This window comes from Cherax quadricarinatus, chromosome 29 (genome assembly GCF_038502225.1).
Source record: "Cherax quadricarinatus isolate ZL_2023a chromosome 29, ASM3850222v1, whole genome shotgun sequence".
NCBI classification, from domain to species: Eukaryota; Metazoa; Arthropoda; class Malacostraca; order Decapoda; family Parastacidae; genus Cherax; species Cherax quadricarinatus.
This window is the reverse complement of record NC_091320.1, coordinates 12831374-12857248: the sequence shown is the minus strand read 5'-3', so window position 1 is coordinate 12857248 and position 25875 is coordinate 12831374. Positions and strand designations below refer to the sequence as shown.

The window sequence follows — 25875 nt, the reverse complement described above, 5'->3', positions numbered from 1 at the left end:
ACAACTTCAGTATTACCAAGGTTGGCTCCTCCAACAACTTCAGTATTACCAAGGCTGGCTCCTCCAACAACTTCAGTATTACCAAGGTTGGCTCCTCCAACAACTTCAGTATTACCAAGGCTGGCTCCTCCAACAACTTCAGTATTACCAAGGTTGGCTCCTCCAACAACTTCAGTATTACCAAGGCTGGCTCCTCCAACAACTTCAGTATTACCAAGGTTGGCTCCTCCAACAACTTCAGTATTACCAAGGTTGGCTCCTCCAACAACTTCAGTATTACCAAGGTTGGCTCCTCCAACAACTTCAGTATTACCAAGGTTGGCTCCTCCAACAACTTCAGTATTACCAAGGTTGGCTCCTCCAACAACTTCAGTATTACCAAGGCTGGCTCCTCCAACAACTTCAGTATTACCAAGGTTGGCTCCTCCAACAACTTCAGTATTACCAAGGCTGGCTCCTCCAACAACTTCAGTATTACCAAGGTTGGCTCCTCCAACAACTTCAGTATTACCAAGGTTGGCTCCTCCAACAACTTCAGTATTACCAAGCCTGGCTCCTCCAACAACTTCAGTATTACCAAGGCTGGCTCCTCCAACAACTTCAGTATTACCAAGGCTGGCTCCTCCAACAACTTCAGTATTACCAAGGTTGGCTCCTCCAACAACTTCAGTATTACCAAAGTTGGCTCCTCCAACAACTTCAGTATTACCAAGCCTGGCTCCTCCAACAACTTCAGTATTACCAAGGCTGGCTCCTCCAACAACTTCAGTATTACCAAGGCTGGCTCCTCCAACAACTTCAGTATTACCAAGGTTGGCTCCTCCAACAACTTCAGTATTACCAAAGTTGGCTCCTCCAACAACTTCAGTATTACCAAGCCTGGCTCCTCCAACAACTTCAGTATTACCAAGGCTGGCTCCTCCAACAACTTCAGTATTACCAAGGCTGGCTCCTCCAACAACTTCAGTATTACCAAGGTTGGCTCCTCCAACAACTTCAGTATTACCACGGTTGGCTCCTCCAACAACTTCAGTATTACCAAGCCTGGCTCCTCCAACAACTTCAGTATTACCAAGGTTGGCTCCTCCAACAACTTCAGTATTACCACGGTTGGCTCCTCCAACAACTTCAGTATTACCAAGCCTGGCTCCTCCAACAACTTCAGTATTACCAAGGTTGGCTCCTCCAACAACTTCAGTATTACCAAGGTTGGCTCCTCCAACAACTTCAGTATTACCACGGTTGGCTCCTCCAACAACTTCAGTATTACCAAGCCTGGCTCCTCCAACAACTTCAGTATTACCAAGGTTGGCTCCTCCAACAACTTCAGTATTACCACGGTTGGCTCCTCCAACAACTTCAGTATTACCAAGCCTGGCTCCTCCAACAACTTCAGTATTACCAAGGCTGGCTCCTCCTCAGGAAAATTAATGAACAGAAAAAGAATAATAACAGTCTAATATAAACACTTTATCATTTAGAAATGAAAATATAAAGCAATTAATTATGAATTTTTATCCTACTTGAAAGAGAAATGGAAAATGAAATATAAAAATAATATCTGAATTCAACGCTAATATGTACAGTTAGACTGTGGTGTCTGGTGTTGTTGACACCGCGGGTTGTAGAAATTGTAGCCGTTGCTGATGATGGGGGGGGGTGTCACGGATGTTGACAACCCAACGACTAGTTCTTCACAGTCTCTAGCCTTGAATAGTCCAAGATGATAGGAACACAGGTTCTCCTCCACTGCAAAGATGACAGGTAGTTGCCTGGGGTTGGCTACACTTAGGTATGCAGGTTCCAGAACTTCGGTAAAGTTGGTCTCCTTCAGCAGTGTTTCTTTGGTTGCCAGATGACCCGAGCTGACATTCCAAGAGTTGTGCTGGGAGCTGCGAGTCAAGTGATTACCATTTGGTCGGAGCCCCACACGTCACCTTCCCGGGTGGAAAAGGGAAGGGGGGATAGGGGTAACTAGACACTGATCGCCAATCAAACTATCATCACTATATACTCGCTCGCTACTCCTATATGTTGAACTTTTCCCTCACAGTCACTAAGAGTGCCACTGTCATTAAGAGCGCCACTAAGAGTGTCACTAAGAGTGTAGCTAAGAGTACCACTAAGGGTACAATTAAAAGTGTCACTAAGAGTATTACCAAGATTGCTATTAGGATTGTCACTAAGAGTACCACTAAGAGTGTAATTAAGAGTGTCATTAAGAGTGTCACTAAGAGTGTTACTAAGAGTGCCACTAAGAGTGTCACTAAGAGTGTTACTATGAGTGCCACGAAGAGTGTCACTAAGAGTACCACTAAGAGTGTAACTAAGAGTGACAATAAGAGTGCCACTAAGAGAGCCACTGTCACTAGCGTCACTAAGAGTACCACTAAGAGTGTCACTGAAAGTACCACTAAGAATGGCACTAGATAGTGCTACTAAGATTACCAATAAGAGTGTCACTGTCACTAAAAGTACCACTAAGAGTGTCACTAAGAGTGCCAGTAAGAGTATCACTCTTCGTACCACTAAGAGTATCACTAAGAGTGCCACCAAGAGCACCACTAAGATTGCCACTAAGAACACCACTAAGAGTGTCACTAAGATTACCACTAGGAGTACCACTAGAAATGTCTCTAAGAGTGCCAGTAAGAATACCAATAGGAGTGGTAGATGAATGGTTCAGAGAACCGACATGTTGATAAATTAGACACATGTGCAACTCTTGGGCATCTTTATTGAGGAAACGTTTCGCCACACAGTGGCTTCATCAGTCCATACAAAGAAGAAACTTGAAGAACAGGAGGAAAATGAGGTAATCAGTCCCTCAACCTTGAGTCGATGTGGTCAGTCCATCAATCCTGAATAGAATACGGCATATGAGCGGAGAAGCAGCTTATAAACCGTAGACAGGCTGAGGGACTGATTACCTCATTCTCCTCCTGTTCTTCAAGTTTCTCCTTCGTATGGACTGATGAAGCCACTGCCTGGCGAAACGTTTCCTCAATAAAAATACCCAAGAGTTGCACATGTGTCTAATTTATCAACATGTCGGTTCTTTGAACCATTCATCTACAATCCTGTCAGACACTGCAACTTCTTGGGATCTTAAAACTAGGGAATTCTTCACTTGCCTAACCCTTGGGCACGACCTACTTCCACATTGGACAAATGTGGCACCACCTACGACTGCTGCCCCTCACCTGTCTACGGTTTATAAGCTGCTTCTCCGCTCATATGCCGTATTCTATTCAGGATTGATGGACTGAACACATCGACTCAAGGTTGAGGGACTGATTACCTCATTCTCCTCCTGTTCTTCAAGTTTCTCCTACCAACAACATAAACCACCTACAACATAAACCACCAACAACATAAACCACCTACAACATAAACCACCTACAACATAAACCACCAACAACATAAACCACATACAACATAAACCACCTACAACATAAACCACCAACACCATAAACCACCTAAAACATAAACCACCTACAACATAACCTACAACATAAACCACCAACATAAACCACCAACAACATATGTAGACAGCCTGTACTGGCAGAGCACACAGCCTAGCCGTCTGCTCTGACTAGTTCATATTTCGCGGCATTCAGTGCTGCCCTCTGTAGGCCTACCTAGGTCGGTGGGACACACAGTCCACCCTCTCTCACTCCCGCCTGGACCGACCTGCCGTACACAAGTTCTCCCCCCTCCACGGACTGGCTTGCGGTCACTTCCTCACACTGCCCGTTGTGTACTCACTCCTACCCGATTAAAGCCAATCTAGTCCACGGCCGTATCATTGCTACCTACGCTACCTTCATCGGCACTAAACCGCTGTTCAACAGTAAGAACAGCAATAACAGTGGTGACAGCGGAGTCAGCGGCATTGTGAGCCTTTCAGGGTGGAGGGGATCGGTCGACACCAGTCAACATCATCCGTCGTCATCCAACGCACCTGCTAGCCTAAAGAGTTATCTGCTACTCCCAGCGTCTTGACGGGACCCGAGATAGATCTTCGTCCTAGATTTTTCCCACAAAATCTGGACATAGGCATCACGGCGTCATCTCCAGCCGTAGCAGTCACGTGTTCACCTCATCACCCTCTCTACAGCCCTTCAACACTCTCCAGCACCATTCTCCTGCCTCCTACAGCGTCCCTACGCCCTTCTCGCCGTCCATGTGTGTTGTGTTCTTCCCAGTTTCCTCCAAGAAGTTCTACCTGGCTTAGCCACGTGGGAACCCAGTTGGCTTAGCCCCTAAGCCAGCAAAGTTCAGCGTCTACAGCAGCTCGTGACTCATCATAGTGTCTACTACTACTCAGCGCCTACGTATCTCCAGCCAGTGCAGTTTTTTTTTGTGTTGCCCAGTTTAAAAAATTTTTTTTTTCCCTTTCCCTTGTTGTTTTATTCCCAGTTCATCACCAGTTCTGTTTTCCCCAGTGATTTGTTACAGTAAAACTTACTCGTCCCAGTTCAAAGTTTCACTTAAGCTTGTTTTTAGCACGTTCGAGTAGTGCAGTAAATGTTTTGTTCTCCGTGTGCTGAAGCCGCAGTCAGTCAGCGCGCCCAGACACGCTTGCCAGTGTAAACAACCATACACCAGCTGTGGTTCACGCCGGGTACCCACGTCTAATATTTTATACCTCCACAGAGTTACTCCGGTCTTTCCTGTTCTTCCCAAGTCCTTTCTGATATTTTTTTTCTACGACATTGAAGCCCCATAGCAGTATACAAATGCTACGAGGCGTGTAGTGTCACTAGAACATCACTGAAAGTTCCAGCACCTGCCGTACCTTCGTCCACCTGCACTCAAAGTTAAGTAAACAGTGACTTACCTAGCATTTCCTAATATTTTGTGACATTATTTAACTGTCCTGCACCAATACAGTTAGTTACTGAAGCCATACTTCAGTAAATTGTTCAGTGTCATCAGTGCACATTTTGCCATTTACCTACAGCTTAAATTTTGGGAATTTATTTTTGCACTCCTACATTTTAAATTCCAGTTTTTTTATTCTGCTTCTTGCACCTCAGTTATTGATTTAAATTGTTCAGTGTTAACCATTTATACAATTTACCTCTCACATACAGTTTTCATGTAATTCCTGTGTGCTGTTATTTTTTTTTAGTTGCACCTGCAAGTTAGCCACAGATTGTTGACACCCCTGCACTGTTTTGTTTGTTAGTTTTTTTTTTATAAGTGTAATCTTCAAGTACTTAAGTATTAGTATATTCTACCTGCAGTCATACAATCTGTGCCTAGCCCATTAAATTTTTTTTTTTTCTGTTCCCCCATTTATTTTGCTCTACATATATTCTATGTTTTATCAGTGAATATTCACCTATGTGCATTGCTTTTTGCTATTTTATATACCCAAGTCATTGAGTGTATTTTTGGGAACCTGCTTTTTTACCATTAATTACCAAAATTCCTTGTGAAGTTAATTAATTTTGACCTTGAGATTGTGCAAATTTTTTTTTTCTTTTTGCCAGTGTACACCCTGCTAACACCAGTTAACCTTTGCCATATTCTTGAATTTAATAATTTGCATTTTTATTAATTTTATTTTGTGTGCAATATAGCAATTCTGGTCAGTGTATTTTTTTTTTGTGTGATTTTTGGCACTATTCCATACTCTGATATCTTTTTGTGCCAACTTCCCTTGTGCTAGTGAATTACCCCTTTTTTTTTGCATTTCAATTTGCAACTGTTAGCACCCGCAATCTTTTTAAACTGTGATTGCAGCACAGTTTAGTGTTGTGTAGTACCTGATTTATTTTAATTTTGTGCAATTTTTGCTACCAGTGTTTACAGTTCAACTCCTTTTCATAAATTTTGTTGCCAGATTCCTGGTGAAATTATTGACTAACCTTAGCTTCATTTTGTGCACTTCCCTGTAGTACATTCACTTGCATACATCTCTTATTTTGTGTTCAGAGTGTATCACTATTCCCCTTTTTATTGTTGTTTTGCTCAAATTATTTCTATCACTAAGCAGTTTACCTAGTACTGTGGTGCTGAGTTCTCTTTGACTCTGTTTTGAATTGTAGCCAGTGCATACCATTTCTTGCTCTGACCTGTTTACCATCTTCGTGACCTACTTGCATTTCAACAATTGACGTCATGACTAAGACACGCAGTGGCCATGCCGTTACCCCAGATTCTGCTGGTGCCAGCAATGGTGCCTCAGCCAGCGTGAGCACGCGGCAGGGCATCGAAGCCCCAGCGACAGTTGGTCAACTTGTGGCTCACGCCTCGAACACCAGTGGGCCGGCTCGTCGTCCACACCTGACCCTTATTTTCGACGGTCGTGCAAATAGTTTAGAGCCATGGCTGCAGTCAGTCGAGGCGACTGTTCAGGCTCTATTTGATAGCCCAACAGATACACAGTACATTCGTGCTGCTGTTGCAGCAGTGGATCTCACCCAGGGTGATATAGGTGCCTTTGTGCAGCTCAAGCGCGTCTGTAAGATTCAGTCTTGGGGTGAACTTAAGGAGGAATTTAGGCGTTATTTTCGGCGTAGTCGCCAACGCCATTACATTGACATCGTTACCAGCGTCTTGGCCGAATGTCAATACCGGCACGAAAGCCCCCTGGCTTGCGTTTGCCGTTTCGAGCAAGCCGCCACGGACTTTACTGATGCCGTCAACTCCACTAAGTGGGCGGATGGTGATGGCCGTATTGCTATTAAAGACATCATCCCCATGCTGGCTGTCGGCATCATGCGGAGGGATTCCGCCCCTAACCTCTGGGCTGCCATTGATGCGCTAGGACTCGGCCCTCAGCACGACGTCCTGGGTGCATATGACGCCATCGACTCGCTCAAGCCGCCTTCCGAGCAAGGCAAGGTTTGCCGCTTTGCGGATGATCCCCTACCCATCCTTGCAGCGCCGTCCGCAGTGACCCCGCGGTCGCAGCCGGAAGTCACTTTTGCTGCTGCTGTCAGACAGCCAGCTCACAAAGGTTCTAACCCCAGTCCCACTAATACGCGCCTAAGTAAAAATAGCGACCACAGTAACAACAGTCGGTCTTATACAAAAAAGCAGTCATCGACTTCCTGGACCAGGGCGAAACGTCGCCAGCAGACACCACCCCCAACCTCACCCGCTAAGCGTGTAGTGACTTGTTTTAACTGTGGCAAACGAGGGCACTACCGATCTGAGTGTTACAAACTTAAGTCCCCGCAAAGTAACCGTCACAGTCCCCACGCTCAGTATCAAGGTAACCGTCACCGTCCCCATGCCCAGTCTCGCGAGGGAATCTGTGTTTACCACAATACTTCCAGTCATACCTCCCATGAGTGTAACAAGCTGCGAAGTATGCTGACAGCTGAGTGGAGCAAGCAGTCGTCGCGCAATGCACATGCTCGTAGAAGCCCTTCCACTAGTTCGGGGGAAGAGGCGCGTCCGCAAAACCAGCGAAAGACGTAGTAACCCTGTCGGAGTCGCTGTATTCCGTCCCTGTCCGCAATGCATTCGCCGCCCTGGGCAGTGATACGCTTGCCGACAGTGAGGAAACCGAGTGTCTTGACGTTGTTGCTGAGACTCTTACCGTACCTTCCAGGTCGAGCCTCGTCAACAAGTGTCGAGCCTCGAGCAGCTGTGACTCCGGGGATCGCGTCGGCCTGTCATGCCTTCATGTTCGGTATGACAACCCATGTGGACCGCTCATCGAGTCCACTGTCCACAATAAGCCTGTTCAGCTTTTCCTAGACACAGGTTCGGTGGTTAACATTGTCCGCTCCACCTTTTTCCGAGACATTGGCCTTCACGCGGCCATGTTGACAGAGCCATCTGCCATTCAGACCTTGAGAGGAGTCTCAGGTAAACCGCTGACGGTTCGCGGTCGCACAACGCTAGAATTTGTGGTCCAGGGTCACAAGCTGTCCGCAAAATTCTTAGTCGTGGATGGTATTGTTTTCCATGGTGACCTGCTCATAGGGTTCAAAACCATGGCAGATCTTAGGATCCGTTTAGATCCAGCTGAGTGGAAAGCGGAATTCAACGGAGTGGATGTGCCCTTCTGGGGCGTGCGCTTAGGATCCACTACGTGCTACTCCGTCTCAGAGTACGCACAGTGCCTAGAATCGTTGGAAACTGGTGGTTTCCATAGCACATTCTCCCCGGGGTCGGTCTCTCGTCCTGATCGACCTCGTAGTAGAGCTCGTTGCCCATCACCTCCTGGCCATCAGCGCATAGTTACCAGTGAAACCCAGTCTGGGGACGCCCAGTCTAACCTTCACTCTAACTCTGACGCTGTTGTAGAGACCAGCAGTTGTCAAGCCGCAGTATCCCTGTCGGCAGGCGACTGTCTGACTCGTGTCATGGCATCAGCGAGCAGAGTTACTGCTTGTACAAAGTATGACGTCACTTTGTCAGCTAACTCGCTCACTCCTGTTACGGTGTACGTGAGCAGAGCTTTTGAAGGAGACCATGTGCTGGTTGACAACGACACATGCCGAGTCAAGGGCCTCTCCCTTGAACCATCCTTGCACACAGTGCAACGTGGTAAGTTGCAAGTCCTTGTTGTCAACATGCATAGTCGAGAATTTCCCCTGCGGAAGAATACCTCACTTGTTGACCTTGTCAGATTCCCTCTCCCGGTGAGAGTGGAGGGTGAAGCCCCAGCTGACTTCCTTGTGAGTGCAGTTCTCCCAGGCGAGTCTGCTGCTGACTCTTCCAACACCCGGCCAGTGCAGGAAGATGATCTAGCTTTGACAGACTATCCTGAAGAGGTTCCAAAACTTCTCCAGGTTCTCAATCGTGCACGTTCTGCAGTTGCACTAGATGGTGAGTCAATGGGTTTGACCCCACTGATCTCTCACCGTATTCCACTTGACAAAGGTACTAAACCCATTTATGTACCTGCGTATCGCCTGCCACATGCGCAAAGAGTCTTCGCCGAAGAACTCATTACACGGATGCTCCGTGATGGAGTTATTGAGGAGTCCACTTCCCCGTGGAATGCTCCCCTTATTCTGGTTCCCAAGAAAGACGGAACCTGGCGCCCTGTTATCGATTACAGGAAACTGAATGCATGTACCATCCCAGACCGTTTTCCATTGCCAGTTCTGAACGACCTGTTGCAGAACATCGGCGATAATAAGGTCTTTTCAACTCTTGATCTTCTTCAAGGGTTCTGGCAGATCCCCCTCGATGATGAGAGTAGAGAGTTGACAGCTTTCTCTACTCCAACTGGTCATTACCAGTTCAGGAGGATGCCCTTCGGCTTGCGCGGAAGCCCAATCACGTTTAGTCGTTTGATGACGACAATTTTCCGTACCCTCCTAGGTGGCACGCTCATGGTCTACCTGGATGATCTCATAGTCATGTCGCAAGATGTCCCGTCACATCTTGAGAAACTTGACAGGGTATTGGACAGGCTAGCTCAGGCAAATCTTAAGGTAAAGCTCTCCAAATGTCATTTCCTCCGGAAGGAAATAAAATTTCTGGGTCACGTAGTAACTCAGAATGGCATAAAGACGGACGAGTCTAAAATCTCGGCCGTGCAGAAATTCCCCAGACCCATGACGGCGGATGCAGTCCGGTCCTTCATAGGCCTGGCGGGTTTCTACCGCACCTTTATCGCAGGTTTCTCCACCATTGCGGCACCCCTGACACGCTTACTCAAGAAGGATGCCCCTTTTGAGTGGACGTGCGATCAGGAACGAGCTTTTGTCATTCTTAAGAACAAGTTAACATCAGCCCCAACCCTTAGATTCCCTGATTTCACCAAGGCATTTACCTTGACGACTGATGCCAGCAAAGTTGGCATCGGTGCAGTCTTGTCACAAGAATCTAATGGGAAGCAACAGCCTATTGCCTATGCTAGCCGTGTTCTTACTAAAGCGGAAGTCAATTATTCAGTGACAGAGCTAGAAGCTTTAGCCATTGTATGGGCCCTGAGTCATTTTCGGGATATCATCTATCATTATCCTATCAAGATTTATACAGATCATTTACCCTTATTGGCCCTTTTTGCAAATAAGAACCTCTCGGGAAAGCATGCTCGGTGGTCGCTCACGTTCAATGACTACAACCCTGAAATTTGCTATGTCCCAGGTAAGCAAAATGTTGTAGCTGACGCCCTGTCGAGACATATAGCATTCGTGAGTGTCGGCAATTCGTTCTCTGTTGAGGATCTCGAGAGAGCCCAACGACAGGACCCTGTGTGGTCTCCAGTCCTTCGTTTCCTTACCAAGGAGGACGTTGACTTACAGGTCAAGTCTCCCGTTCCACTGAAGGATTTAGTGGTCAACCAAGGAGTACTGTGCCGTGTTGCACAGCTGGTGGACCCCGGCAGAACCGTATACCAACTGGTGATACCAGAGTCCATGATACCAGCTACTCTTAGGTTGATCCACAATGTCCCAGGTGTAGCGCACCCCGGGAAGGACCGCAGTATCAAACAGGCACGAATGAAATATTTCTGGCCTAAGATGGCATCGGACATTGCCAAGCATGTACACCAGTGTGTTGTCTGCCTACAGCACAAGGGTACCATTACAGGTCCTAACCCCATTCTAAAGTATCCCATTACAAAGGAGCCCTGGGAGAGAACTTCTGTCGACCTGTTGACGAACTTCTCGACCTCGGAGAAGGGAAATAAGCACCTGCTTGTAATGGTAGATAACTTGACGCGGTACAGTGAATTAGTACCCATTCCTGATAAAACCGCTGAAACGGTCGCTAGTGCTTTCCGTGAGCATGTTGTTCTTCGTCATACTTGCCCACGTGTCCTTCTGTCAGACAATGGGTCTGAGTTTATAAATGGCATAATGCAGGATCTTTGCTCCAGATTCAACATTCATCAAGCGCCAGTAGCTCCACGCCACCCTGCGAGTAATGGTCTTGCTGAACGTACAAATCGCAAAGTCCTGGAGGTGCTCAGAGTAACCGTTAACCCAAGTTGTACTACATGGGATGAGGCTATCCCAGATGTTCAGTGTACATTAAATTCCTCCCTCAACAGCTCGATCGGTGAGACACCTCATTTTGCTTTGTATGGCTATGACAAGCGCTTACCATATGAAATTCTGTTTACTCCACCTAGACCTACTTACGATACTGATAACCCCAGTGTAGTAAAGATGAGGACAACGCAGCTTGTCTTCCAGCGGGTACGAGAGAACCTTATGAAAGCTACTGATAGGTTCACGTCAGAGCGCAATGCCCGCGCCAAGGAAAGCAAAGTGGAACCAGGTTGCAAAGTTATGTTGCTCAACCCAGTGCAGACCCCAGGTATGCACAAACTTGTCCCAAAGTTTGTGGGTCCTTACCGTGTCCTACGACAGCTCCGTGGCAATAAGTTCGAGGTGAGGGAGATTGCTACGGGAGCTATCAAGGAAGCCCACCTTGATCACATGAAGTATGTGGACCATATGCAGGCCGAAGTAGAGCTGGAGGCGCGTGCGTTGCAACGCCACGATCAGACTAATGTTAGGGACAAACCGTCTACCCCTTCTCCCGCTACTGCTGGTACGGAAGACGGCCCAGTAAGGCTCCATACTTATGGCCTGCGACCCAGGACAACAGTACATTTCTGTGACATTGACGTACCTACTGACTTGTCCGACTCCTACGCTAGTTATGCTAATTGTTTGCTTGCAGAAATGGGTATAAATGCACACACATTGTATAGCTAGTCGATAATAGAGTCAGGGTGGACAACATCATGTAATTATGTAAATACTTTTAGAAGGGTACCCAGAGTGTAATGAATTCCATGGATATAGTATTATTGTATGTATGTGCACCAGTGTTTTTTTTAACTAAAGGAAAAAGCCTGTATTACGGTCAGGGCAGTGCTGCCCTCTGAGTTACATGTCACACCTTAGGAAATGCTACTGTCAGTCATTGTTTGCAGATGTGAGCGTGCAACAACGTTAGTAGACGAGTGGTCAACTGATGTTCAGCCCTGCGGACAACCTGTATATAGAAGATTTTAGTTCCAGTGCTGACGTCTCCCGGCTCTCTACTCGATGAAACAGCGCGGGCAAACCAGTTTTCTCTTCCCCTGGATGGGAGAGTTTTTTTTTGCCTGTTGCATTTTTTTGTCCATTTTTTATTTACTAGTGAGCGAAAGCCAGTCCCTCTCTGGGGTAGCTAGTGTAATTCCTTTATACCTATGGGCCCACCAGTATTGTCGCGTCGGGACGACGCGAGGTGCGTGGCCGAGCAAATGTAGACAGCCTGTACTGGCAGAGCACACAGCCTAGCCGTCTGCTCTGACTAGTTCATATTTCGCGGCATTCAGTGCTGCCCTCTGTAGGCCTACCTAGGTCGGTGGGACACACAGTCCACCCTCTCTCACTCCCGCCTGGACCGACCTGCCGTACACAAGTTCTCCCCCCTCCACGGACTGGCTTGCGGTCACTTCCTCACACTGCCCGTTGTGTACTCACTCCTACCCGATTAAAGCCAATCTAGTCCACGGCCGTATCATTGCTACCTACGCTACCTTCATCGGCACTAAACCGCTGTTCAACAGTAAGAACAGCAATAACAACTAATAGTGTTACTATGAGTGCCACGAAGAGTGTCACTAAGAGTACCACTAAGAGTGTAACTAAGAGTGACAATAAGAGTGCCACTAAGAGAGCCACTGTCACTAGCGTCACTAAGAGTACCACTAAGAGTGTCACTGAAAGTACCACTAAGAATGGCACTAGATAGTGCTACTAAGATTACCAATAAGAGTGTCACTGTCACTAAAAGTACCACTAAGAGTGTCACTAAGAGTGCCAGTAAGAGTGTCACTCTTAGTCCACTAAGAGTATCACTAAGAGTGCCACCAAGAGCACCACTAAGATTGCCACTAAGAACACAACTAAGAGTGTCACTAAGATTACCACTAGGAGTACCGCTAGAAATGTCTCTAAGAGTGCCAGTAAGAATACCAATAGGAGTGGTAGATGAATGGTTCAGAGAACCGACATGTTGTTGAATAAGACACATGTGCAACTCTTGGGTATCTTTATTGAGGAAACGTTTCGCCACCCAGTGGCTTTATCAGTCCATACAAAGGAGAAACTTGAAGAGCAGGAGGAGAATGAGGTAATCAGTCCCTCAACCTTGAGTCGATGTGGTCAGTCCATCAATCCTGAATAGAATACGGCATATGAGCGGAGAAGCAGCTTATAAACCGTAGACAGGCTGAGGGACTGATTACCTCATTCTCCTCCTGTTCTTCAAGTTTCTCCTTCGTATGGACTGATGAAGCCACTGTCTGGCGAAACGTTTCCTCAATAAAGATACCCAAGAGTTGCACATGTGTCTAATTTAACAACATGTCGGTTCTTTGAACCATTCATCTACAATCCTGTCAGACACTGCAACTTCTTGGGATCTTAAAACTAGGGAATTCTTCACTTGCCTAACCCTTGGCCACGACCTACTTCCACATTGGACAAATGTGACACCACCTACGACTGCTGCCCCTCACCTGTCTACGGTTTATAAGCTGCTTCTCCGCTCATATGCCGTATTCTATTCAGGATTGATGGACTGAACACATCGACTCAAGGTTGAGGGACTGATTACCTCATTCTCCTCCTGTTCTTCAAGTTTCTCCTATGTATGGATTGATGAAGCCACTGTGTGGCGAAACGTTTCCTCAATAAAGATACCCAAGAGTTACACATGTGTCTAATTCAACACCAATAGGAGTACAACTAATAGTGTTATTAAGAATGCCATTGAAAGTGCCACTAATAGTGTCACTAAGAATGCCACTAGGAGTGCCACTAAGAGTGTCACTAAAAGTGTCACCAAGAGTACCAATAAGAGTGCCACTAAGTGACACTAAGATTACCACTAAGAGTACCACAAAGAGTGCCACTAAAAGTGTTACTAAGAGTCCCACTAAGAGTCCCACAAAAAGTACCACTAAGAGTGTCACTAAGAGTGCCACTAGGAGTACAATAAAAGTACCACGAAGAGTCACTAAGAGTGTCACTAAGAGTGCCACTAAGAATACCACTAAGAATACCACTAAGAGTACCACTAAAAGTGTTACTAAGAGTGCCACTAGGAGCACCAATAAGAGTACCACGAAGAGTAGTACTACGAGTGTCCCTAAGATGTCACTAAGAGTGCCACTAAGAATACCACTAAGAATACTACTAAGAGTACCAGTATGAGTGTCACTAAGAGTATCAATAAGAGTACCACTAAGAGTACCACTAAGAGTACCACTAAGAGTACCACTAAGACAGCCATTAAAGTATCACTAAGAGTACCAATAAGAGTGTCACTAAGAGTGTCACTAAGAGTACCACTAAGAGTGCCACTAAGAGTACCAAGAGTGTCACTAAGAGTGCCACTAAGACTGTCACTAAGAGTGTCACTAAAAGTACCACTAAGAGTGTCACTAAGAGTGTCATTAAGAGTGTTACTGAGAATGTCACTAAGAGTGCCACTAAGAGTACCACTAAGAGTACCACTAAGAGTGTCACTAAGAGTGTCACTAAGAATGCCACTAAGAGTGTTACTAAGAGTGTCACTAAGAGTGTCATTAGGAGTGTCACTGAGTCACTAAGAGTGCCACTAAGAGTGTCACTAAGAGTGCCACTAGGAACACCAATAAGAGTACCACGAAGAGTAGTACTACGAGTGTCCCTAAGATGTCACTAAGAGTGCCACTAAGAATACCACTAAGAATACCACTAAGAGTACCACTAAAAGTGTCACTAAGAGTGCCACTAGGAGCACCAATAAGAGTACCACGAAGAGTAGTACTACGAGTGTCCCTAAGATGTCACTAAGAGTGCCACTAAGAATACCACTAAGAATACTACTAAGAGTACCAGTAAGAGTGTCACTAAGAGTATCAATAAGAGTACCACTAAGAGTACCACTAAGACAGCCACTAAAAGTATCACTAAGAGTGTCACTAAGAGTGTCACTAAGAGTACCACTAAGAGTACCACTAAGAGTGCCACTAAGAGTACCAAGAGTGTCACTAAGAGTACCACTAAGACTGTCACTAAGAGTGTCACTAAAAGTACCACTAAAAGTGTCACTAAGAGTGTCATTAAGAGTGTCACTAAGAGTGTCACTATGAGTGCCACTAAGAGTACCACTAAGAGTACCACTAAGAGTGTCACTAAGAGTGTCACTAAGAATGCCACTAAGAGTGTCACTAAGAGTGTCACTAAGAGTGTCATTAAGACTGTCACTGAGAGTCACTAGGAGTGCCACTAAGAGTATCAATAACAGTACGATTGTGTCACTAACACTGCCACTAAGAATACCTCTAAGAGCACCACTAAGAGTGCCACTATGAGTACCACTAAGAGTGTCAGTAAGAGTGCCAGTAAGAGAGCCACTCACCAGTACGAGTGTTGTATCGACGGAGCCAGAGAGGTGGAGCCAGGTGTTGTGGGTGGGTGTAGGTGAGGTTGTGGGGCGGCTCCACGCTGCCGCCCACCACCACCCCGTCCACCGCCCAGTCGTATTTGTTGCGGTCACCTACCTCGGGTTGCCACCACCGCACGCGGCCGCCCACACACCGCAGCTCCTTCGGCAGCAACACCCACACGTACCTGTGGGAGACGCATGCGTCACTACCACCACAACAACCGGCTTAAACATCTACTTGTACTACTACCACTCCTTGTAGTGGTGGTAGAGCTAATATACCTACACGCATTTTATAAACACACATGTGCACCATAAAATACCTACATAGATCTTATAAACACACACATATATACACTACAGTATATCCACTTAGATTTTGTGAGGTATGAAAGGTCACTTGTGAGGTAACGAAAGTCACTTGTGACGTAAGAAAGGTCACCTGTGAGGTAACAAAAGTAACTTGTGACGTAAGAAAGGTCACTTGTGAGGTACGAAAGGTCAGTTGTGAGGTAGCGAAGGTCACTTACGAAGTAAGAAAGGTCACTTGTGAGGTAACAAAGGTCACTTATGACGTAAGGAAGGTCACTTGAGAGGTAAGAAAGTCACTTGTGAGGTAATGAAAGGTCACATTTGAGGTAAGGAAGGTCACTTGTGAGGTAAGCAAGGTCACTTGTGATATGAGGATCACTTTAGAAGTAAGGTCACTTGTGAAGCAAGAAAGGTCACTTGCGAGGTAAGAAAAGTCACTTGTGGGGTAAAGTAGATCACTTGTGAGGTAAGGAAGGTCACTTGTGAGTTAACGAAGGTCATTTGTGAGGTAAAAAAGGTCACTTGTGAGATAAGGAAAGTCACTTGTGAGGTAAGAAATGTCACTTGTGAGATATGGAAGTTCACTTATGAGGTAAGAAAGGTCACTTGTGAAGTAACGACGGTCATTTGTGAGGTAAAAAAAAAGGTCACTTGTGAGATAAGGAAAGTCACTTGTGAGGTAAGGAATGTTACTTGTGAGGAACGAAGGTCACTTTTGACGTAAGGAAGGTAACTTGGGAGGTAAGAAAAGTCATTTATGAGGTAATGAAGGTCACTTGTGAGGCAAGAAAAGTCACTGGTGAGATGAGGAAGGTCATTTGTGAGGTAAGGAAGGTCACTTGTTAGATGATCGAGGTCACTTGTGAGATAAGGAAGGTCACTTGTGAATTAGGGAAGGTTACTTGTGAAGTGAGGAAGGTCACTTGTGAAGCAAGAAAGTTCACTTATGAAGTAAGGAAGGTCACTTGTGAGCTATGACAGGTCACTTGTGAGGTAAGGAAGGCCACTTGTGAGGTGTGGAAGGTCACTTGTGAGGTAAGGACGGTCATTTGTGAGGTGAGAAAGGTCACATGTGAGGTGTGGAAGGTCACTTGTGAGGCAAGAAATGTCACTTGTGAGGTAAGAAAGGTCACTTGTAAGGTAATGAAGGTCACTTGAGGAAGACTCACTTTGGTTGCTGATAGATGAGAAGAAGCTTCCTGAGTGTGGTCCAGGAGATGCCAGCATCACAGGAGGCTTGTAGAAGGACAGAGTGGTCTCCACCTGCCTCGCCACCTCTCACGGCCTCCAGGCACCCTGTCCGCAGGTCAAACTGCACGAAGAGTGCATCCTGCAGGTCCAGGTCCTTGGTCTCCAGGTACCTGCTACAGCTCTGAGGAAATACCACACACACTCACCAGACTGTGAACAACCTGTATGGGCTTCCAAACATACACACACACACACACACACACGCACACACACACAGTGAAGAGGTGGGGTCAGGAGCTGGGACTCGACCCCTGCAACCACAACTAGGTGAGTACACACACACACACACACACACAAACACACACGATTGAAAGAATCATGAAAGCAATAGGAGAGGACGACATGACCCGGTGACAAATTTTCGGAGAATTGGGTGGTGTGCGACAGGAAAAAAGCGTTCAGTCAAAGTGATTTTCAAGGGAGAGTCAGTCTGAAACCGGATCCTGCAGGAGAAAGCGCGTCTTAGGAATAAACCAGAGTACCGGAGTGTGTACCTTGATCGAGACAGAACAGAAGAAGAAAGAATGATACTGAAAGAGAGGGTACAACGTCGCAAGGAGAAATGGGAGGCAAGGAAGGAGGGGAGCAGGGGAAACCAGACCCAGGTAGAAGAACCAACACAACCCTCTCCAGTACCACCCACAGAAGGAACGCAACCATGGCATTCCCAAAGCAGTCAAACAACCCAAAACCCACTAACTGTACCCTCTGCCCCCATCCCCTTCAACACAAACCCCACCCCGACAAAAACTCACACACTGTACCATCTCCTCCATCCCCCTCACCACAAACCCCACCCCCACAGTAACCCACAACAACCCACACACTGTACCCTCTAACCCCATCCCCCCCACCACAACCCCCATCCCCCTCATCACAACCCCCACTGAAACCTCCCATAGGCCCTCTGCCCTCACTCCCCACACCACAGACCCCACCCCTACAGCAACCCCCTGTAGGCCCCCATCAGGGCACCTGCTCCCCCAAACCCACCATTCTCAATGGACCACAGTTACAGAAAAGAAGTTGAAGGTTTGGTACATGAATGCAGATGGAATAACGAATAAATGTGAGGAGTGGCACGGAAGAATCAAGGAGTTGTCCCCAGACATCATAGCAGTCACAGAAACAAAACTCACTGGGACAATAACAGACGCAATCTTCCCACCTGGATATCAGATCCTGAGGAAGGATAGGAGGAGCAGGAGAGAGGAGGGGTTGCACTGCTCATTAAAAACCGGTGGGGATATCAAGAAATGGAAGGAATGAACGAAATTGGAGAAAGGGATTACAGAGTAGGTACAGTTCAGTCAGGGGAACATAAAGTAGTCATTGCAGCGATGTATAACCCACCACAGAACTGCAGGAGGCCAAGATAGGAATATGACGAGTGCAACAGAGCAATGGTGGACACACTAGCTGAGGTGGCATAAAGAGCTCACTCAGGTAAAGCAAAGTTACTGGTTATGGGCGACTTCAACCACAGGGAGACCGACTGGGAAAATCTGGAGCCACATGGCATCCCGAAACATGGAGAGCCAAGATGATGGATGTGGTACTGGAAAACTACCAGAGAGAGAGGGGAGGATGGACCAGCTAGACTGGACCTTGTGTTCACCCTGAATAGCTCAGATATCGAGGAGATCACATATGAAAGGCCCCATGGAGCTAGTGACCAAGTGCCTCTGAGCTTTGAATATATCGTAGAGCTACAAGTGAAGAGGATAACAGGAGTAGAAAAGGAAAAATCGAACTATAAAAGGGGGGACTACACAGGCATGAGGACTTTCCTGCAGGAGGTTCAGTAGAAAGAGAGTTGGTAGGAGAGTAAACGAAATGATGGGCTACACAACAACAAAATAGTAATAATAGTAATAATAATAATAATGACCTATTAATATAAATAATAGTAATAATAAAAGTAATAACAATAGTAATTATAATAAAATACATAGTAATAATAATAATAATAATGATAATAATAATAATATATTAATAAAAAATAATAATAATAATAAAAATAATAACAATAGTAATTATAATAAAATTAATAATAATAATGGTGTGGTAGGTACTAACTGACCCCGAGGAAGTGTAAAGCTTGTCTTGAAGCGATAGGTCCACAGTGCTCAGTAAGCTGGCCACCCACCACCTTCGTCCAGTCAGTGTTCCAGTCCTCACTCTCGAAGTCTGCCACCAAGTACTTGGCCAAGGGACTGGATGGTCTCTCACAGCTGTCTCCTGCCAACACGCCAGTAGTGCAATAACACGTGTTATGATAATGTTGAACATAAATAACCAGCACTTAGAAGAGGGGAAGTAATAATTACATTTCGGTCAGACTTGGATCATTGATAAGTTACAATGAAGAGAGTAGGGAAGCAGGTCAGAACATATGTGAGAAGAGGAGAGGGAAGAAGAGATACGTATTGGTAGTGGAAGTAAAGGTAGTAGTAATAGTAGTGTGAGTAGTAGTAGTAGTAGTAGTAATAATAATAGTAGTGGTAGCAAAAGTAGTAGCAGTGGTAGAGGTACAAATAAAAAGTATCAGAAGAAGTATAATTGTGACTTTTTAATATTTATAGACCCAGCAGGTAAACGTTTGATTTTTGTTTCAAATTTCTTTGATTTTCTTTTATCTTTTCAGTCCTTCTTTGGTTCCTATGATGCTTCTCTTATTGCTTCCAGGCGTCGTAACAATCAGCTTCACTTTCTCTGTGACAGTCTTCCTGAACAAGTCTCGCGCTTTTCCCTTTTCTGTTTTCACAAATTCAACACCTAGAGCACTTCCCTTTCCTGATCATGTCCGCCTCTTACTGAAACACACTCATATTTACTACTAAATCTCAAGCTGATGTTGCAGTTTTCACCCATCGTCAAGGTCACAGTTCTCTCCTTTCCTCTCTCCTACGTGATCTCTGTAACCTCACAATCATTACTTTCCTCACTGCTCGTCTTAATTCGGAAATTTACTCTGCTAAATTACAGAACAAATTTCACTGCCTTAAATCTGACAGCTCTTGGTACAAATTCTTCCTTACTGTTGACTGTGTTATTAATTTGTCTTATGTCACACTCTCCCAACATCAGCTTGAACCTCTTGGTGTTGGACTTTCCTTTTACGCTTGACCTTCCCCTCTTTCTGGTATTGAACTGATTAACTCCTTTGATTCCTTTCACCAGTCAAAATTTTTCTGACCTGTCCACTTTTCGTGTTATTCCTGTTCTTGATAGCTTGTTGACTATGAATCACAAGCTTCCTCGTCGCTATCAGCTAATACTACTATCCTTCCTTCTGACCAAGACAATCCGGTGGTTGTCTTTAATCGCGAGGATTACGTCGGAAAAGCTGAAGCATGGCTCTCTGACTCGCGCATCTACACTCCTCTCGTCTCCAACCTCTTGATTGCACCAAGAGAACTTTTCACCAGAAACTTCGGATTGTATCATTGATCTTGTTCAACGTTCCCGTGTTATCTGTCTCTCTCTACCTTATTTCTATAATTGTTGTGGCATGCTAACAGTACGTCATATTTTATTCGGCGTATGTTACACACCCATGCCCTCCCAACCAGCTAACCAGGTGCTAAGAGTATAACAAGATGGGGCCCCCTTGTTATGCTAGCATCTTGATTCAATCCAGCCAATCACAAGGAAGCCCGCCAAAGTTGTAAAGCGATATTGGATACTCGTGAATAGAAGTTGGCAGACTTACCTCAAGTCTGGCCGCCCACAGTTCTCACTGTCTCTCTTGCTTGCAAAACTTGCTTTGTACATATTGTAAATATATTATATAAATCCTTGCTTGCTGTTTGGTGAAGGAAATATGTACAAGTACGTCTTGTATATACTCACTGCTGACTTTTGCTGGTTCCTCATTTTTACATTGGTTATTGTGCAACAACCAGGTGTGTAAGCCACACGATTACACCTGTGTTTGTAATATGGAGCGCCTGTCCTAAAGTCATTGTCTCGGCATTGTCTAGATCTACAAGCCTGCCTTCGGCTTCGTACTGCGTTGAGCGCACTGCAAAGGTTAGCGTTTTGTTATAGTGCAATACGCCAGCACTGCTGGCGTATTGCTTTTTCTGTTAGTATAGAGTATCAACATACTCTTACTGTTGCACACCTTCGTGACTGTATACGCGGTGTGTCTGGGAAATTCCCCATGAAAGATGCTATATTGTTGTTTGGCAACAGTGTTCTAAATTCTAGATGCTGTCCCGAGCCCATTGTATCCTCCGAAGCCTCTTCTCTGATGTTGGCCATAACTCGGGCAATGTACAAAGGAAAATCTGAGAAGAATGCTGGCCTATCCTTGGAGGACTGCGATCTAGGGCTAAACAATTTATTTTATGAGGAAAACTGGCCAGGGCCTCGCAAATCTAGTGAAAAATCCCTGATCAAGCCTTCCTATTCCAGGGTCGCAGGATTGCCAGACATTTCTTTTTCCATGCCCGAGAGACGGTCCTTTCGAGAGGTGCAACAAAGGGACTTCTCTCTAGCATCCGCTCCAATCACTTTGCTAAATATGTCCCGAACAGTCATTTACTATTTAGTCCGGCTACTAGTTAGAAGGTAGGCTAAGTGTAAACACCAGATAGACTGGCAGTACCAAATTAATTCAGACCTCAGGTCCTGAAAGTAGTCCACAATTCGTCCTTAAGAGGACATCTAGGTGTCACTAAAACCCTTTATAGGATACTGCAGCATTTTTATTGGCCAGGTATAAGACGAGAGGTGCTAAATTGCATCCGATCCTGTCGTGGATAAATCCAGACACTACATTAATCCCGCACCACTTCGTCCCATACCCGCTGATGGAGAGCCATTTTCCGACATAATCATCCACTGTGTGTGACCCTTACCTAAGGCCAAGTCAGGTAACCAATATCTGTTTACCATTTTTGACAAAACTACTAGGTATCCTGCTGCAGTACCTATACTTAGTATTAATAGTAAGGCCATTTTCAAGCCCTCATTGGCATTCCACGATCTATTCAAAGTGACCAGGGCACTAATTTCACAGCAAAAGCATGAAGAGAAATTTTAACTAGGCTAAGAATTAATGAAGAACAAAAAGGCACAATACCGTGACTGGAACAACACAAATAACCCGCACACAGGAGAGAGGAGATTACGATGACGTTAGATCACGGTCATCCTACTGACTGCTCTTCTGCTAAAACTGTCTACTCTACTTCCAACTTTAATAGTCGCCATCTTGTTGAATCATCCCTTATACACAACTTTCCTTGTACGAATCTTAGTCCTGGCTCTGTCACGTAGATGCCTTTCCCATTACATTGTGAAATGTTCCAAACTTCAGAACACTCGTGACTTAACCTGGTTATTTTCTACTCCACTCTCCACCTCTTCTCATTTCCTATTTTTCTTTTTTCTTGTTTTGGGTTTCCTTTATTCTGCCTTGGGTGCTTTGTCCTTCACTCACCCCACTCCCCCATGTTTTTGGTCTTACCCCTTGCGGGTCCTGAGCTCTCCTGCAGTGCTCCTCTTTCTTGGCCTTTGGCCCCACTACTACTATTTCCTTACCTACTACCTTTGGCCCTTACATTCACTTTTACCTCCCTTCACCCTTCGGTCTCCCTTTCTATTCTTGTCCCACCAATCACTCTCCTTACTTTACAAAGGACATACACTCAACTACTACTTCTTTGACTACTATTTCCACTACCAGTCCTACCCTTCTACTGCTTCCACTACCTCACCACTACCACAACTACTCCTCCCACCTCTCTTGTCCCGTCCTGCCAGCTGGCCTCCATCTCTCTTTCGTGTCAGCGTGAATTTGTAAATGGTACAAGTCGGACCGAAACGTTGTCGTAAGCTCCTGTCTCCTATGTGCGGGTTATTTGTGCTAGGAATTAATCAAAACTGTCCACAGCCTATCATCCTTAGTCCCAAGGCGCCTTGGAAAGGTTTCATCAAACATTAACAACTATGATGCGTACGTATTGCATGCATTTTCCTACAGACAGATGATTCGAATCGCTTCCTCTGTTGATGTTTTCAATGCGAGAAACTGTGCAGAAGCTGATTTTTGGGCATAATGTAAGACGTCCACTATACGTGCTCAAGGAAGGATGGTTGGGAGAATACGCCAGAAAGACTCCCTACGATCCTACATCACGATTGCACGTCAACTGGCTAAGGCCAACCTAAAAACCGCTCCAAACAATAGGAAAGACAGGAATAACAAACCTTCTGAATTTTGCTCCTTTAACCCAGGCTGTAAGTTGGTCCAGGAACCAGTGTTGGCCCAGGAACCAGTGTTGGTCCTGGAATCATCTACAAACCTGTCAGACACTGCAACTTCTTGGGATCTTAATACTTAGGAATTCTTCGCTTGCCTAATTCTTGGGCACGACCTACTTCCACATTGAACAAATGTGACACCACCTATGACTGCTACACCTCTCCTGCCATACGGTTTATAAGCTGCTTCTCAGCTCATATGCCGTATTCTATTCAAAATTGATGGACTGAACACATCGACTCAAGGTTGAGGGACGGATTACCTCATTCTCCTCCTGTTCTTCAAGTTTCTCCTACGTATGGACTGATGAAGCCACTGTGTGGCGAAACGTTTCCTCAATAAAGATACCCAAGAGTTGCACATGTGTCTATTTTATCAACATGTCGGTTCTCTGAACCATTCATCTACAAATGGTACTGTGACGTTGTGCAGTCATGGTACTGTGACGTTGCGCAGTCATGGTACTGTGACGTTGTGCAGTCATGGTACTGTGACGTTGTGCAGTCATGGTACTGTGACGTTGTGCAGTCATGGTACTGTGACGTTGTGCAGTCATGGTACTGTGACGTTGTGCAGTCATGGTACTGTGACGTTGTGCAGTCATGGTACTGTGACGTTGTGCAGTCATGGTACTGTGACGTTGTGCAGTCATGGTACTGTGACGTTGTGCAGTCATGGTACTGTGACGTTGTGCAGTCATGGTACTGTGACGTTGTGCAGTCATGGTACTGTGACGTTGTGCAGTCATGGTACTGTGACGTTGTGCAGTCATAGTGGGTGTGGTGCCGAAGAGGTAAAACTGGTCAATTAGCAAGAACTTACTAAAAATTAAGGCCTTTCCAAAATTTTCTCTTAGACGCTTAAAGATAGATTTTTTTCATTTATATTAATGTACAAATTAAATTTTTACCAAAAGAACCTTAGAAAACTTACCTAACCTAATAATAACAAGAGCAATTTAATTGAGCCTAATCTATCTAAATATATTTTAGATAAGTTTACAATAATTTAACAATAAACAAACACAATGGAATATATTTTTCTTGTTAGGTTCAGAATGATTTTCGCGAATTTATTGCATATACAAATTTTCGCTTGTCGTATTCGGCAAGAAGAGCGTTGCTATTTAAGCAAGTTTTACCTATTCGGCACGACATATATATATATATATATATATATATATATATATATATATATATATATATATATATATAAATATATATATATATATATATATATATATATATATATATATATATATATATATATATATATATATATATATATATATATATATATATATATATATATATGTCGTGCCGAATAGGCAGAACTTGCGATCTTGGCTTAAATAGCAACGCTCATCTTGCCATATAGGACAAGTGAAAATTTGTGTATGCAATAATTTCGCCAAAATCATTCTGAACCTAACGAAAAAAATATATTTCACTGTGTTTGTTTAGTATTAAATTATTGTAAACAAATCTAAAATATATTTAGTTGGGTTAGGCTAAAATAAATTGCTCTTGTTATAATAAGGTTAGGTAAGTTTTCTAAGATTCTTTTGGTGCAAAATTATAATTTTTTACATCAACATTAATGAAAAAAAATATATCTTTAAACGTATAAGAGAAAATTTTATAAAGGACTTAATTTTAAATGAGTTCTTGCTAATTGACCAGTTTTTACATATTCGGCACGACATATATATATATATATATATATATATATATATATATATATATATATATATATATATATATATATATATATATATATATATGCAAAACAACCACTGTGAAAGAAGAGAGAAATTCCAAGCGATTTCGTGACTACTCACATTATCAAGGAACAATGAAAGTAATGCATCAAAGGAAGGCATATAACGGGTCTAGCCCACACCTCACTATCACATCCCACAACAAAGCAACACCTGACGCGCTACTCATAAGAACATTGCAGCAGGCCCACTGGCCAAACTAGACAGGTCCTTCACATAACCCACGAACACACTATTCTACCCAAGAATTAAGAATTTTAAAATTTATTATTTGTCCAATGTATTATTAAATTCTTCCGAAATTCTATTATAAATGGATCTAATTTATATAAACCAAAGGAAATATTCATATTATTTTCAAAACTGCTTTTTATGAAACAAGATTCAATTATATTCCTGTCGACCATGGACTTGCTTGATACTACTTTCTCAACTTGTTGAAAATCAATTGGATGATTAAAATCTCTTACATGAATAAATAGAGCATTGGAATCTTGTCCAGTTCTAATGCTATATTTATGTTGTTTTAATCTTAGTTCGAGATTTTTACCAGTTTGACCGTAATAAACTTTATCACAAATTTTACAAGGAATCTTATAGACATTTTGTGGGGAATTCTTTATCAAAAGTTTTTTTTTACTGTATCAAGATTTTTAAATGCAACTTTGATATTAAAAGTCTTAAGAAGAGAAGGCATATCAACCAAGTTGTCATGGTAAGGGAGACTTTTAATATCATAGTTGTATTTAAAAATCTTGATACAGTAAAAAACTTTTGATAAAGAATTCCCCTGATGAAGGATGTGTCTATAAGATTCCTTGTAAAATTTGTGATAGTTTATTACGGTCAAACTGGTAAAAGTCTCGAACTTAGATTAAAACAACAT

At 44.3% G+C, this 25875-nt stretch overlaps 1 protein-coding gene across 1 annotated transcript in view; it reads right to left on the bottom strand.

Moving 5' to 3' along the window:
- The window catches only part of LOC128690364 (reelin), an 871665-nt gene that overhangs the window by 196746 nt on the left and 649044 nt on the right, over nucleotides 1-25875 (bottom strand). The window contains exons 51-53 of the mRNA XM_070089797.1: nucleotides 19016-19173; nucleotides 16851-17053; nucleotides 15343-15554 (exon numbers count right to left, since the gene is read on the bottom strand). Of these exons, the coding sequence (XP_069945898.1) occupies nucleotides 15343-15554; nucleotides 16851-17053; nucleotides 19016-19173 (573 nt within the window). The remainder of the gene's footprint in view (nucleotides 1-15342; nucleotides 15555-16850; nucleotides 17054-19015; nucleotides 19174-25875) is intronic.